The sequence below is a fragment of the Grampus griseus genome (assembly GCF_964374135.1).
Source record: "Grampus griseus genome assembly, chromosome: Y".
Lineage (NCBI taxonomy): Eukaryota > Metazoa > Chordata > Mammalia > Artiodactyla > Delphinidae > Grampus > Grampus griseus.
Genome location: NC_139016.1, coordinates 11,823,728 through 11,840,343, shown reverse-complemented (window position 1 = coordinate 11,840,343; position 16,616 = coordinate 11,823,728). Strand labels below are relative to the sequence as shown.

Below are 16,616 nucleotides of genomic sequence, written 5' to 3'. Positions count from 1 at the left end.
TTGTTTTTTTCTTGCGGTACGCGGGCCTCTCACCGTTGTGGCCTCTCCCGCCGCGGAGCACAGGCTCCGGACGCGCAGGCTCAGAGGCCATGGCTCACGGGCCCAGCCGCTACGCGAAATGTGGGATCTTCCCGGACCGGGGCACGACCCCGCGTCCCCTGCATCGGCAGGCGGACTCTCAACCGCTGCGCCACCAGGGAAGACCCAGAATTCATTTTTATAAACGGATTGAAAATTGTACATAAAGATAAATGTAATTCAGGTTTTGTTTAGAAGTAATCATACCATGAATGATTAGGTAGACCTTATGCAATCAATTCAGTGACAATTGAACATAAGTAATTGTAAGGAGAAAAAAGGGCTTAAAAATGAAAGGACAGGGCTTCCCTGGTGGTGCAGTGGTTGAGACTCCGCCTGCTGAGGTTCGTGCCCCGGTCTGGGAAGATCCCGCATGCTGCGGAGCGGCTGGGCCCGTGAGCCATGGCCGCTGAGCCTGCGCGTCTGGAGCCTGTGCTCCGCAACGGGAGAGGGCACAACAGTGAGAGGTCCGCGTACTGCAAAAAAAAAAAAAAGGACAAAGGATGAAACTTTTGATTATCATTATTCTAACAATAAAAAGAAATGATGAGAAAATCCATCTTACTTATAGATGAATCAGGGTAAAAATCATTGTAAGACTTCTTATCAGAACCATGCAGGCGCAAAGAGTATGGGAGTAAAATATCCCCTCCAGGTGTTGAAAGAATAGAATCTACTTACATAGAATTCTATGACCGGTGCCATTATCTTTTCAGAGAAGAATTACAAATTACTTATAGACTACCCCATCAAAGAGGTGCCTCTCTTAAGTGTGAACTGAGAATAATTACTTCTGTTCAGAGAGTACATTTGTGGAAAGAGTTAGTGGTGGGGAACTTTTCAGTGGAGCTAACTGACAAACACTGTGTTAGCCTGGTGAACATAGTTAACAGCATCAGTAGTAGGTCATGTTTGATATGATGTATCCTTGATAGGAGGTGATGGGAAGAGTACTTTACCTCTATAGTCTTCATTCTGAAAATACATTTCCCCATTCTAACCAGGAGGAAAATATCACACAAACTCCAAATACACAGAACTCTTAAAAAGTACTTGCCAGGGCTACTAAAAACTTCTATTAAACTAATCAAAACCTGAGACTCTATAATAGTCAAAAGGAACTGAAGGAGACATGGCAACTAAATAAAATGTGGTATCCTGAAAGAGCAAAATGATATTAGGTAAAAGGGACATTGGATAGAGTATGAGTTTCAATAATAACTGTATATCCACTTTGCTTCATTCATTGTGATGTATGCCATGCTAATATCAATAATACAGAAAATTTAGTATAACTCTATTAGAACTCTGTAGTATGTTTACATTTTTTCTATAAATTAGACAAAATTTAAATCGAAATTTATTTTGTAATGTGTAGGAGAAATACTCTTTTAAAAAATAAATTTATTTATTTATTTTTGGCTGCATTGGGTCTTCGTTGCTGTGCACGGGCTTTCTCTGGTTGTGGCAAGTGAGGGCTATTCTTCGTTGTGGTGCATGGGCTTCTCATTGCGGTGGCTTCTCTTGATGCAGAGCATGGGCTCTAGGCGCGCAGGTTTCAGTAGTTGTGTCATGCAGCCTCAGCAGTTGTGGCACGTGGGCTCAGTTGTTGTGGCTCACGGGCTCTAGAGCTCAGTAGTCATGGTGCACGGGCTTAGTTGCTCCGCGGCATGTGGGATCTTCTGAACCAGGGCTCGAACCCCTGTCCCCTGTATTGGCAGGCAGATTCTTAACCACTGCACCACCAGGGACGTCCCTCAATATCTTCTTCTTTAAGACATTAATAGTGACAATATACAGTATATTGGGTGTTTATAGCATATGGATGTATAAAATGAAATAATATTAATAGGGACAGGAAGGAGAAATTGGGAATATTCTGAGAAAGGATAGCTACACTCACTATACTTGGAAATGGTATAGTATTCTTTGTGATGGGGTTAGATTTGTTATGGGTATATTTTATAAACTCAGTTAAATCTAATGACAAAGATACCTTTTAAGCAAAGGAATATAGAAATATATTCTCCAAAAGGACATAAGGATCTGAACATGGGTACAGCTGGCAACAGAGCATCAAAATACATCAGGTTATGAGAGGTGGATGAATCAGCTATTCTCCCTGGAATCTTAATAAGCCTTATTCAATAAATGAATAATCAGCTACAGAAAAAAATATATTCAGGATAACTTGAACAGTGTATGATCAAATTGTCAGTCTAAATAACAGAATTATCAATCATGTTATGAACTGATTGACTTATATAGAACACACAGTTAATAGTAGAGTCTTAACAGCTTTCATGGTACATGGAGCATTCGTTAACATAGGTAACCTTCTGGCCCATGGACTACACCTTGAAAGTTTAAAAGAGTTTATATACAAACTTTAAAAGAGTTTATAACAAATTATACTAAGTATGTTCTTAAAACACAGTGTAATTATAAGCTCGTGACAGTATGGTAGCAAAAAAATTCTCATAGTTGAACATTTAACAGTATAGTTCTAAACTATAGGTCTAAAAGAAGTCACAAGAAAAACTAAAAAAAATTTTAATTATAAAAGTGAAAATGCAGCCTCAGAATTTGTGGCTTGTGGTTAGAGAGTTAGCTTAGAATTAAATGTATAGCTTAAATGCTTGTACGGAAAATGAGAAAGATCTAACGTCAGTAACCTCAGCTTTTACCTTGAAAGAAATTAGAGCAAATTAAGCTGAAGGCAAGCAGAAGGAAGAAACTAAGAAAGATAAGATCAGACATCAATGAAATTGAAAAGAAAAAACAGTATGAACAAAATTGGAAACTTGTTCTTTGTTAACAGATTTGATAGACCTCAGTTTCAGCTATCGGAGGAAAAAAAGACACAACTACCATTATGAAGAATGAAAGAAGATAAATCCTCTTTCATTTCATTCATGTGATGAGGGGTAATCATCACAATGAAAAACATTTTAAAATTTTCAACAGATAAATAAGAAGGAAAGAAATAAAAGAAAAAGAAGAAAGAGGGGTTGTCACTTGTATTAGCCAGGATTTTCCAGAGAAACACCGAATAGGAGCCTATGGGTGTGTATATGTTTGCATGTATAAATATATATAGTATGTGTGTATGTGTATATTGTGTGTGTGTGTACATTTATTATAGGAACTTGCTGATGGAATTGTGTCTGCAAGCCAAAGAAACTTTAGTCCAAATCTGTCTAATTCTTTAGTTCAAGAACCGCGAGTTCGAGTATCTGAAAGCAGAAGATGACGTCCCATTCTCAAGCAGGCAGTGAGCAAAGTTACACTTCCACTGCCTTTTTTTTTTGTTTGTATTGGCTGATGCCTACCCACATTGAGGAGGGTGGGCAATCTTCTTTACTCAGTCTATCCATCCAAATGGAATCTCTTCCAGAAGTACTTACACAGATAACACCCAGCAATAATGTTTCATTAGCAGTCTGGGCATTCCTTAGCCCAGTCAGCTGACATATAAAACCAAGCATCATATCACAGCTCAGTCCACATACATTACCAGTACGGTAAGGGAATGCCTGAACAGCTCTATGCCAAGAAATTTTATAACTTAGATAAAATGGATAAATTTCTTAAAAGACACAAAGTAGCAAAATTCACTGAAGGAGAATTTGATAGCCTGAAGAGCCCTCTTTCAAAGTAATTGAATTAGTCATTAAAATGGTCATGTCATCTGCAGATACAATAATTTAACTTCTTCATTTCCAAGTCAGATATCTTTTACTTTTCTTGCCTAAGTCCTCTGGATAAAATTGGTTTTAGTGAGTAATCTTTCACTTTTTCAGCATTGTGTATTATGTTCACCATTTTTTTTAAGACTTTTTTTTCCCATGCATTTTTAGGATCACTGCAAAATTGCAGAGATTTTGTATATACTTATTACCCCATAGCCTTCCGTGTTATTAACATTCCCCACCAGAGTGGTACATTTATTGCAGTTAATAACCTATGTTGACAATCCATCATCACCTAGAGTTCAGAGTTTACATTACAGTTCATTCTTAGTGTTGTACATTCTGTGGATTTGGACAAATTTATAATTACATTTATCTATCATTATGGTATCATAGTGTTTTCACAGCTCTGAAAATCCTCTGTTCTCTTCCAGTTAACCCTTCTGCCTCCCCTAATCCCTGGCAATCACACATCTTTTATTGCCTTCATAGTTTTGCCTTTTCCAGAATATCAGAGAGTTGGAATCATAGAGACTGTAGTCTCTTCAGGTTGGGTTCTTTGACCTAGTAATATGCATTTAAGTTTCCTTCATATCCCTTTATGGCTTGATACCTCATTTCTGTTTAGCTCTGAATAATATTCCATTGTCTGGATGAACCAAGTTTATTTATCCATTCATCTACTGAAGGATATAATGGTTTCTTCCAAATTGTGGCAGTTATGAATAAAGCTGCTATGTAATCACTTTGGTTTTTCATTAGTGCCCTTCATCAGATTGAAGTAGTTCCCCTATATTCCTAATTTGGTGAGTATTTTTTTAAATTAATTAATTTATTTTTGGCTGCATTGGGTCTTCATTGCTGTGCATGGGCTTTCTCTAGTGGTGAGCAGGGGCTACTCTTCGTTGCAGTGCACAGCGTTCTCAGTTCTCATTGTGGTGGCTTCTTTTGTTGCAGAGCACGGGCTCTAGGCACACAGGCTTCAGTACTTGTGGCACACAGGCACAATAGTTGTGACTCATGGGTGCTGGAGCACAGGCTCAGTAGTTGTGCACAGGCTTAGTTGCTCCATGGCATGTGGGATCTTCCCAGACCAGGGCTGAAACCAGTGTCCCATGCATTGGTAGGTGGATTTTTAACCACACACCACCAGGGAAGTCCCGGTGAATATTTTTTATCATGAAAAGATGCTGAATTTTGTCACATTTTGCGAAATTCTTTTTCTGCATCAGTATGTTCATATGTTCTTTTGACTTCTTTCTTTTAATGTGCAATATTACATTCAGTGAACCATCCTTTCATTGTGGGAATAAGTTCTACCTCATTTTTTATTAATATGATGCTGAATTCAGTAAGTTAGTATTCTTTTGAGAATTTTTGCAGAAATATGCATAAAGGATATTGGTTTGTAGTTTTCTATTTTCAAATAAAAAATTAATTAATTTTATTTATTTATTTTTTTGGCTGTGTTGGTTCTTTGTTTCCATGTGTTGGCTTTTTCTAGTTGAGGTGAGCGGGGCCTACTCTTCGTTGCAGTACTTGGGCTTCTCATTGCAGTGGCTTCTCTTGTTGCAGAGCACGGGCCCTAGGTGCACGGGCTTCAGTAGTTGTGGCTCGCAGGCTCTAGAGTGCAGGCTCAGTAGTTGTGGTGCATGGGCTTAGTTGCTCCACGGCATTTCCTGGACCAGGGCTCAAACCCATGTCCCCTGCACTGGCAGGCGGATTTATATAAATAGGCTCCTACAGTATTTGTCATTTGTGTATTACTTATTTCAGTTAGCATAATACCATCGAGGTTTTTCCATGTTGTAGCATGTATCAGAATTTTATTTTTAAGGCCGAATAACATTCCATTATATGTGCAGTCAGCCCTCACTGTCCGTGGGTTCTGCATATTCATATTAAGCCAACCTCAGATAAAAAATATTTGGGAAGAAAATTCCAGAAAGTCCCAAAAAGCAAAACTTGAACTTACTATGTTCCAGCTACTATTTACATAGCATTTACATTGAACTGAGTATTATAAGGAATTTAGAGATGAAGACGACAAATGTAAGGATGTGCATAGGTTATACGCATCTACTACTGCATTTTGCATATATAAGTGACTTGAGCATCCACTAAGGTCCTGGAACTAATCCCCTGAAGATATCAGGGATGACTCCATATATGTATATCAAATTCAGTTTCTGTTCATCTGTGAGTAAACACTTGGATTATTTCTCCCTTCAGCAGTTTTGTATTAATGATGAATGAAAAAGATAAAGGTGTAGTATATGATGAAAAAATGAGTTTTTAACCCAGGATGTGCAAATAATTGAATTTTTGTTCTTTTTTACCCCCCAAGATTGTTTGACTTTGAGGGCCTTTGAAATTCCATATGAACTTTAGGATGATGTTTAAAATTTCTGGCAAATACAGTGGTATTTTGACAGAGATTACATTGAATCCTTAAATCGCTTCAGGAAGTGTTCTTATCTTAATGCAGGAATACTTCACAGATATTGCAGGTTCAGTTCCAGACCACTGCAATCAAGTAAATATTGCAATAAAGCAAGTCACATGAATTTTTTGGTTTCCCAATGCATTTAAAAGTCATGTTTACCCTGTACTACAGTTTATTAAGTGTGCAAAAACATGTCTAAAAAATATGTATATATACATTAGTTAAAATCTGTCTAAATGATATTATCAAAAAACAAAAGAAAGCAAGTGTTGGTGAGGATGTGGAGAAATTGGGACCCTCATACATTGTTGGTGGGAATGCAGAATGGTGCAGCTAGAGTATGAAGATTCCTCAAAAATTAAAATTGAAGTATCGTAGGATACAATCAGTTTTCCAACCTTTGAGTGTTTATTCAAAAAAATTGATTGGGCTTCCCTGGTGGTGCAGTGGTTACGAATCCGCCTGCCAATGCAGGCGACATGGGTTTGAGCTCTAGTCTGGGGAGATCCCACATGCCACGGAGCAACTAGGCCCATGCGCCACAACTACCGAGCCTGTGCTCTAGAGCCGTGAGCCACAACTACTGAAGCTTGCGCGCCTAGAGTCCGTGCTCTGCAACAACAGAAGCCACCGCGATGAGAAGCCCGCACACCACAACCAAGAGTAGCTCCTGCTCGCTGCAACTAGAGGAAGTCCGCGTGCAGCAACAAAGACCCAATGCAGCCAGAAATAAAAAATAAAAACATTAAAAAAATAAGAATTGTCCTGTGTTTGTTGAACCACTAACAACAGACAAGAAGTGGAAACAATCAATAACAGATGAGTAGATAAAGTGTGGTGTTTTATACACAAGTCACATATTTGGTAAATTCATTTTATTGTAATTTTTAAAATTTTAAATAAATTTATTTTTGGCTGCATTGGGTCTTTGTTGCTGCACGCAGCCTTTCTCTAGTTGTTGCGAGTGAGGGCTACTCTTTGTTGTGGTGCGCAGACTTCTCGTTGCGGTGGCTTCTCTTGTTGTGGAGCACAGGCTCTAGGTGCACAGGCTTCAGTAGTTGAGGTTCTAGAGCGCAGGCTCAGTAGTTGTGGCACACGGGCTTAGTTGCTCCGCGGCATGTGGGATCTTCGCGGACCAGGACTTGAACCCGTGTCCCCTGCATTGGCAGGCAGATTGTTAACCACTGAGCCATGAGGGAATCCCGGTAAATTTATTTTAAATTAATTTTGTTTTTAGTGTTGCGATAAGTTGACTTGTTTTCGTAATTTCCTTTTTTAATTATTCTCTGCTAGTATATAGAAATGCAGCTGATTTTTGATTGTTAATTTTGTATCCTGCTGAATTTATTAACTGTGCATGTTCATGCTTGGGGAAGTGTTTATCCTTGTAAGTGTTGGCTTCTTTGTGGATGTTGGTTTTCTGTCTGCGTTAAAGCCGTGGCTTTCCTATATATACATATGTGTATATGTACATATGTATGTGGGTATATGATAGAGATAAAAAAAGAGATGGGTTTTTTTTTTCCTCCTTCTTTCCTTGTCTCATTTGGTTAAAGTAAAAACTCAATATTTTAAATACCAATTTATACATTTATTTTAATGAATCATATTGCTCTGCTCATTTAATAAAAATGTCCTGGAAATGACTTTATCATCCCTTTTATAAACACTTTTTAAATGTCCAAAACAGTTTTTCCAAGTTTTTTTTTTAAATACCTTTATTGCAGTATAATTGCTTTACAGTGGTGTGTTAGTTTCTGCTTTATAACAAAGTGAATCAGTTATACATATACATATGTCCCCATATCTCTCCCCTCTTGCGTCTCCGTCCCTCCCACCCTCCCCATCCCACCCCTCTAGGTGGTCACAAAGCACTGAGCTGATCTCCCTGTGCTATGTGGCTGCTTCCCACTCAGTGTTTTACATTTGGTAGTGTATGTATGTCCATGCCACTCCCAAGTATGTTTTAAAGAAACCATACTTTGGATTTTCTCTTTTTAATTTTTTCTGTTGTTTTGGAAGAGTTGTGTTTAATATCACAGTAACAATAATAGGTTTTAGTCTTACTAATAATTTTTAAAGGAGAACTGTAGGCAATGGTCTCATTTGTAAATTTGCCTGTACTTTTTTTTTATGCGGTACGTGGGCCTCTGACTGTTGTGGCCTCTCCCATTGCGGAGCACAGGCTGCAGATGCCCAGGCTCAGCAGCCATGGCTCACGGGCCCAGCCACTCAGCGGCATGTGGGATATTCCCGGACTGGGACTTGAACCCGTGTCCCCTGCATCGGCAGGCGGTCTCTTCAACCACCGCGCCACCAGGGAAGCCCTGCCTGTACTTTTAATATGAGCGTTTTATCGTATCTATGGGAAATGTTATGTCTTTAAAAAACACTTTTATTTATGAACACTTTACAAAAGTATTTTGTATAAAAAAGCAAAAAATTTCAAAATGCAAATTAAGACAATAACTACTTTTCCTCAGTCTTAGACTTTGTAAAGGATAGTAGTAGCACTTATATTTGCTTTATAAGATGTCCGTATCTTCAAAAGTCGTTCTAGGTTAATTATACATTTGCTGGTAGAATATTTCTCCAGCCTTGTGAATGTTATTAAATAATGTCTAAGGTTGGAGTTATTTTATTTGTAACTTTTGGGTTACAGCAAATGTTATAAATGCCATATTTTACTAATACCTTGTTATATTGAAGGGTAGTTTTATTGGTTGTTAGTTCTTTTGAAACATGGTGGTCCACAGTAAAATACTCAGTTAATAAATTAGAACTTTTACATTCATTCTTTTTAATAATTGAAACTTATAAAATATTATTGTCTAAATCTTCATATACTAGTAAGTTTTTATGATACATATACACATATACGTCAGTGTTTATTCCACTTTATTACTGGAAAAGTTAATTCTTTTTAACATCTACAGTGATGTTGAAAACCTTCTGTTTGAAGGTTTTTTTTTTTTTTAGTTGAGGTATAATTGATGTACAATATTACGTAAGTTTCAGTTGTGCAGCATAGAGATTCACAGGTTTTAAAGATCATGTTGCCTTTGTAGTTATTATAAAATATTGGCTATATTCCTTGTGTTCTGCAATATATTCTTTTAGGTTATTTATTTGATACATAGTAGTTTGTGCCTCTTAATCCAATGCCCCTATCTTGCCTCTTCCTCCTTCCTTTTCCCCACTGGTAACCACTAGTCTGTTCTCCATAATTATGAGTCTGTTTTATTTTGTTGTATTAATGATTTATCTTTTTTTTTTTTTTTGTCTGAATATCTTCTACTCTCTAGAGAAAATATCACTCTGCAAAAGAAGCTTATGAACAGCTTTTAGGGACAGAAAACCTACCTGCACAAGTAAAAGCAACTGTTTTACAACAGTTAGGTACATAAAAATTTACTTTTTATTATATATTGTAGTATTTTAAACATTTTGGCACTGGTGGGTGGGAGCAGTTGTAACTCATCTGCTTAAAAATAAGTTTTCATTAAACTTCTGTGTTTTAGGATTAATTTTGACATAAATTATTTTGAGATGGTATTTAAAATGAGTATTTTATGTTGTAAATGTTCCCAATGTAAATGTATTCCTTCTCTTTTGTCAAGAGTTGATAATATATTTATTCCTACTATCTAGCACAGTTCATCTCAAAATTTATCTAAATACAGTGGTCCAGTGCAACTAGTCCTTTTAAATTCTCAAAATTACCCCTTAGTAACTGACCTCTGGAGGAGGTTTGAATATTTCCATGTGCTTAGCACTCTGAAGTCAATTGAATTGAAATAATTCAAACGGCCAGGTTAGTGCTATTGAGCTTGAAATACAATATATTTCATTGTATGACTTAATGGAACTATCTCACCTAAAAATTATAGAAGAGTTCGTTATTTTCTCCAGCTACTTGTTATATTCTTATGTTTTAAAAGCAAAGGTTTGGTGTTCAAAAATAATATAAGTAATGCATCAGTACTACTCAGATGATAGTAAGAATATTCAGTAATTCATTTTGTTGGTTATTTATCATGTATAATTTAATATATGGGTTGGGTTTTTTAAATTTGTTTTTCCTTTCGCTGTTTTTGGTTTTGAGTAAATAATTCTAAATTTTAATCGAGTTTGTGATAATGTGAATATTTTTATAATGGCTGTATTTTACCTATAATGTCAAAAGCAATTAGTAATACTTCTGCCTAAGTGATAGTTTTGCAAAGGTAATCTTATACACGTAAATTGACTAACAACTGAAGCATTAATTTCTATTTGTTTTAAATGTTTAACATTTTTTCATGATCTAGTCTTAACATTGTCTCTGTAGCTGTAACTCTAAACCTCTTCATTAAGCACTGTACTGCTTTTATAACTTTTGGAACCAGTTTTTCATTTAGATATCCATATATCCCTGGAGGTGTTTTGTTGTTGTTTTTGATCTAATGTTGTTATATTTAGGATTATATGAGAACAATTAGTGTAATTAAAGTGTAGGATCTTTGGGAAGGTGTTTTTGTTTTTAATTATTTATCTTTGAGTATTTTTACTTTTATTGATTCCTGTGAGATAAGTATGGACTTTCTAGATTATTTTCAGAATAAACCTTTAAAGCACAAGTAAATTAATCATCTTTGTATTTTTTGGTTTATAAATTGGAAAACTTTTTTCCAAATTAAATTTAGAAAAGGAGTATCTATCTATGGCTTCTATGCAGTACTCCTGATGTTTCAAATTTCATTCTATTCTTTAAGAGTCCTCATAGCTTTGAGTATATCTTTTTAGTAAAATGGATTTTTCTATAGTAGTTACTTTTGGTAGGTTGATATTTAGGGAAATTTTGATTCAAGATAAATAAATGTACTAAAAGGGTATTTTAATTTATTTGTGTGCTTCATGGTATTCTTGAAGCTAGAAGAATAGTTTAATTATGGATAAATGCTTGCAATTGTTTAATTATAGGATGGATGCATCATAACATGGATCTACAAGGAGACAAAGCCACCAAGGAAAGCTATGCTATTCAGTATCTCCAAAAGTCATTGGAGGCAGATCCTAATTCTGGCCGGTCTTGGTATTTCCTTGGCAGGTGAGACCAGACACTTGGGTTGTGCTGCCTAGAGTTGATTTATAATCTAAAATGTTAATAACATAATGTGCTTAGTGACATTTTATTTTAAATACATTATAATAGCGATTCTTGAGAGGTAAAATTGGATCACTCTGAGTTAGGTGCTTTTACTGAGGAATTCTTATTTTGCTTATTAGATTTTATTTTCACATTGTCTTCACGTGACTTGAATTATCACTAGTTTTCGGAGAGTTTTGAAGAGTTTTAAAGAATTTTCAGAAAATTCATTTTTATTTTACCTGAGGACCACCAGTAGCCTATGGAAAAATTTATTGAAATTGTTTGAGGTCTGAATTCTCATTCCACCTATTAATGAATGAATTGGATTAGATATGTCAGGTACCTTTTCTCAAGGTTATAAATTTAGTTGTCCTTCTTGGTTTGACTGTGAATTTTGCCCCATACTTTTTCACATTGAATTTTTTGTTTTCTAGGACATTTGACATAAAGTCTAAATCAAACTTACGTTTTGTGTTAATTTTAATTTTTTTTAGTTTTTGCGGTACACGGGCCTCTCACTGTTGTGGCCTCTCCCGCTGCGGAGCACAGGCTCCGGACGCTCAGGCTCAGCGGCCATGGCTCACGGGCCCAGCCGCTCCGCGGCATGTGGGATCTTCCCGGATCGGGGCACGAACCCATGTTCCCTGCATCGGCAGGCGGACTCTCAACCACTGCGCCACCAGGGAAGCGCCTAATTTTTAGTTTTTAATATCTTTCTGTTTTAAAAAGTAAAGTATATTTATATTTGTGTCAGATTAGTATTAGGATAGTTCCTTTTTAAAATATTTGATTTTCTATTATGTTTAATAAGAATTAAAGTTAGCTACTTTCAGTGGAGTTTTTCGTAGTTTCCCCCAGGCTTATAAAAGAGTGTACTTTGAGTTGCTTGTCAACTTAGTTTTTTCTCCTCTACTAAAGGTCCTCCAGGAGAAAATGAATCTTTCCTATCTTCCATTGCCTTGCAATGTGCCTAGATCGATCCAATATTTAATAAATTGAATAAGTGAACTAAATAAGTGGCATTTGGAGCTAATATTATTACCTCCTTTGCACAATATTTGTCTTCATACAGTGATTGTAAAAGAAGCTTATCTTTAGGGAGGGAGAGGTGTGACGTATACTACTAGGTTTTTATTAGCACTTCGCTAGTATAGATTAAAAGAATATGACCCAGGATATTGTTTTCCTTTTTATCCAAGATAAAAATTTGTAGCATGATGTAGTTTACATTGTGTGTGACTTCTTAGTATAAGGGATCCTTATTGTTGTTTCTGTTTAATTGCAGCCATGTACAATGAAGGTGCAATGAAATATGTTTAAAATCAGCATTTTAGTAGGGTGCACTTTCCCATCTGTTTAAGAACAGCAGTATTCCACAGAGGGCTTTATTAGAGGTTATCTGAATTTAAAACATTGACATATGCTTTGTTTTTAACTTTTTTGGATAAAAGTTTCTACAAGTACAGAACAGTCTCTTCGTTTCTCAACTAGAAGATACCTAACCTTCTTGGGCTAAGGATTGTCATTTTAGACAGTTTATTTTTAGTATTTTTTTTCTATAACTTTGTTTATCTTCTGCCTTTTGATATATTGCTTCTACTTGGCTTTATTGATAGAAAAATCAAATTTGTGAAAAATATTTTAAAACTTATTGACACTCTGAATGGGCATCTCACTGCTGGTAAAATTTACAGAGATTTGATGATCCTAGTATTTCAGAGACCGTATGTTACCTCTGTGTTCAAGGCTGTGTTGCATATTATTGCTGCTGCTTGTTTGGAATGTGTATGTTAAAGGAATGGGGTAATACAGTAATAACACTAGTAATGACAATGTTAAATAGTCTCACACAGTCAGAAAACTGTTAAGAGTTGGGAATGATCAGACAGCAACTTAGTTTACCCTCTTTTTTTTTTTTTTTGGTGTTGCGGTACGTGGGCCTCTCACTGCTGTGGCCTCTCCCGTTGTGGAGCACAGGCTCCAGACGCGCAGGCTCAGCAGCCATGGCTCACAGGCCCAGCTACTCCGCAGCATGTGGGATCTTCCCGGACCGTGGCTCGAACCCGTGTCTCCTGCATCGGCAGGCGGACTGTCAACCACTGCGCCGCCAGGGAAGCCCTAGTTCACCCTCTTATGATACAGATGGGGGACATGAGTTCAAAGAAGTAAAGTGGTTTTTTTGAAGTAACATAGCTAATTAATGTCACAAAAAGAACTAGAACCCAGCTTTACTCAGTGCTGCTTCTGTTATACCAGCCTACCTCAGAGGAACCTAGACAACTTGTGTTGGAGAGAAAAGCCATGGTCAGTGGACTAGACAAACTTGGACACACTGAATTTTTGTTTTGATTTTTAAAAAACGGAATGTGAGGGCTCCCCTGGTGGCACAGTGGTTGAGAGTTCGCCTGCCGATGCGGGGGACACGGGTTCCTGCCCCGGTCCGGGAAGATCCCACATTCCGCTGAGCGGCTGGGCCTGTGAGCCATGGCCACTGAGCCTGCGCGTCCGGAGCCTGTGCTCCACAACAGGGGAGGCCACAACAGTGAGAGGCCCGCGTACCACAAAAAAAACCCAAACAAAAACGGAATGTGAAAATGCTGGTTTCAGGAAATATTTCCAGTTCTCCTAATATTTAGGAAGGAGATATATATATAATATATATATATATATATATATAATATATATATATATACACACACACACATATATATATACACACACACACATATAAAAATATATATAAATATACGTGTATATATATATACATATATATACACACACACGGCATTTGTCTGATAATATGAAATTTGGTTTTGTTAAAAAATATTTTTGTCTGTTACTATTCATATAGTCTCTAATATCTGTGCATGTTTGCATTACTGTTTCCTTTTTAATTCTGCCTCAGATTCTTACGTTGTATGCACTCTTTGAAACTGCATCTCTTTCTCTTTTACTGGCGTTTCTGATGTCTCTTAACCCACAAATAGCCATTTTCTAAACTTACTTTTATCGCTTTTTTATGTGGAATTTGATATTAACTGTATCTCAGTTTTGTATGTTTCATGAGTTAAGGAATATTTGTTATGAGTATTGTAAGTTCAGAAAGGAAAATTCCGATGTGCTAGTGAAATTAAAATCATTATCAACATTTAATTTCTCTTTGTGTTTTAGCTCTATATTCTTGTAGCATAAGAAGCTTGAGTATAAAGTACATATAAAAAGAGCTCTGTGTATTTAAACCTGAATGTTCTAGCAGTGAACAAATCTGGGCTATAGTGGTTTGAAAAGAGTTCATTATATAACGTGTTTGCAGTCATAAGAGAGAAAGTTCATTTAACAGCAAATTATAATGTAGATTAAAATCAGTGTCGAAATCTATATGTAAACATGTTGCTAATAAGTATTTTTCCTTTCCATATATATAATTTTGGTAAACTAATATAGTTAATTTAAGCATTTATGAATACTTCATATAAATATATATATATATCTATTTCTCCCCTCTTTCAGGTGCTACTCAAGTATTGGGAAAGTTCAGGATGCCTTTATATCTTACAGGCAGTCTATTGATAAATCAGAAGCAAGTGCAGATACCTGGTGTTCAATAGGGTAAGGCTTGTGTGTGTAAAATTTGTAATATTTTTAACTGATACACAAGTTTATTGAACTACATCTAATATACTATGTAATAGTCTTACACCCAGTCAGTTTCAGAAAACTTCATTTCTCTTTCCAGTGTGCTCTATCAGCAGCAAAATCAGCCTATGGATGCATTACAGGCCTATATTTGTGCTGTACAGTTGGACCATGGGCATGCAGCAGCCTGGATGGACCTAGGCACTCTCTATGAATCCTGCAACCAACCTCAGGATGCCATTAAATGCTACTTAAATGCAACTAGAAGCAAAAGTTGTAGTAATAGCTCTATGCTCACAGGAAGAATTAAGTTTTTACAGGTAAATTTTTAAAATAGCATATTTTAAAAGACATTTCCATATGATAACTGGCACAGTAGGGTGGCTGGAAAGTTTGTTTTTGTTTTGATGTGAATAACTTGTTTCTCTACTTTTTAATATTTTGTGATATTATTTTTCACTTTAAGATATACTGTATTGAAAATGTTCTTTTGCATCTTTATTTTGTTAATGCATGTTAATTTGCATGATTTTGTGTGCTATCTGTGTTTTTAAGTTACAGCATTTTAGAGAAAAAAACACATTGTTTTTCACTCTTGCTTGAAGTTTCATGGAAGGTATCCATGGTAATTCTGAAAAACAGAATTTAGCTTTGTTCTGATTCTCGCTAGTGTATTCTAGTTGCCCTCTTTATACTTAGCGTATATCTGAAACCCCAAATTTATAATCTGCTTTCTTTAAAAAATAAAAACCTGTAACATTGAGGAAGTTTTGGTGGACTTGCTAATTACTCAAGTAGTCCTGTGTTAAATTTGCTTTTTACATAATTTTTCCTAGGCTCAGTTGTGTAACCTTCCACAAGGTAGTCTACAGAATAAAACTAAATTACTTCCTAGTATTGAGGAGGCATGGAGCCTACCAATACCCGCAGAGCTTACCTCCAGGCAGGGTGCCATGAACACAGCACAGCAGGTGAGAAGTTGGGTTATCTTCTGTAGGTGCCCAGCTTTAAGGGTTCTTTCCAGTTGGTAGTGATCAGACTTAAATTACAGTAGAATTGGCTTTTTTAAAAAATTTAAATCCTTCATATCTAATTGTAAAGGGATTTTAGATCAAAATAGAACTTCCTCTGATATGGGAAGAAACTTTGGGTACCAATTTAAAACTTTTGTATAGTTTAATGATTTTAAAAGGGATTTCTTCTTTTTTTTACTTTTTGCGGTACGCGGGCCTCCACTGCTGTGGCCTCTCCCGTTGTGGAGCACAGGCTCTGGATATGCAGGCTCAGCGGCCATGACTCATGGGCCTAGTTGCTCCACGACATGTGGGATCCTCCCAAACCGGGGCACGAGCCCGTGTCCCCTGCATCAGCAGGCAGACTCTCAACCACTGCGCCACCAGGGAAGCTGCAAAAGGGATTTCTTAAGGGACTGTTACACAGTGGTTTATTTAATGTTTTAAAAACTAAGTTTTTCAAAAGAAGATACACATTCCTCCATTGATAAATCATTTGATTTTGATTTTCAGTTGCAATTCATGATGTCCACATAGTTTTGAAAGTATGCAGCTTATAAAGTTTTGTAATTTGAATGCATGAATTAAGAATATGTAGAACCATGTTTTTGTTTTACTTC

At 36.4% G+C, this 16,616-nt stretch overlaps 1 protein-coding gene across 5 annotated transcripts in view; it reads left to right on the top strand.

The window, feature by feature from the left end:
- Nucleotides 1–16,616, top strand: part of LOC309817720 (lysine-specific demethylase 6A-like) — a 163,069-nt gene that overhangs the window by 85,930 nt on the left and 60,523 nt on the right. For 3 of the 5 annotated variants that reach the window (XM_082646987.1, XM_082646986.1, XM_082646985.1), the window contains exons 9-12: nucleotides 9,522–9,615; nucleotides 11,179–11,305; nucleotides 14,858–14,956; nucleotides 15,084–15,303. In XM_082646987.1, coding sequence (XP_082503113.1) covers nucleotides 9,522–9,615; nucleotides 11,179–11,305; nucleotides 14,858–14,956; nucleotides 15,084–15,303 — 540 coding nt within the window. Of the gene's footprint in view, nucleotides 1–4,560; nucleotides 4,577–9,521; nucleotides 9,616–11,178; nucleotides 11,306–14,857; nucleotides 14,957–15,083; nucleotides 15,304–15,819; nucleotides 15,955–16,616 lie in introns of those variants that run through there. The other 2 variants (XM_082646989.1, XM_082646988.1) reach the window with 2 other exon arrangements.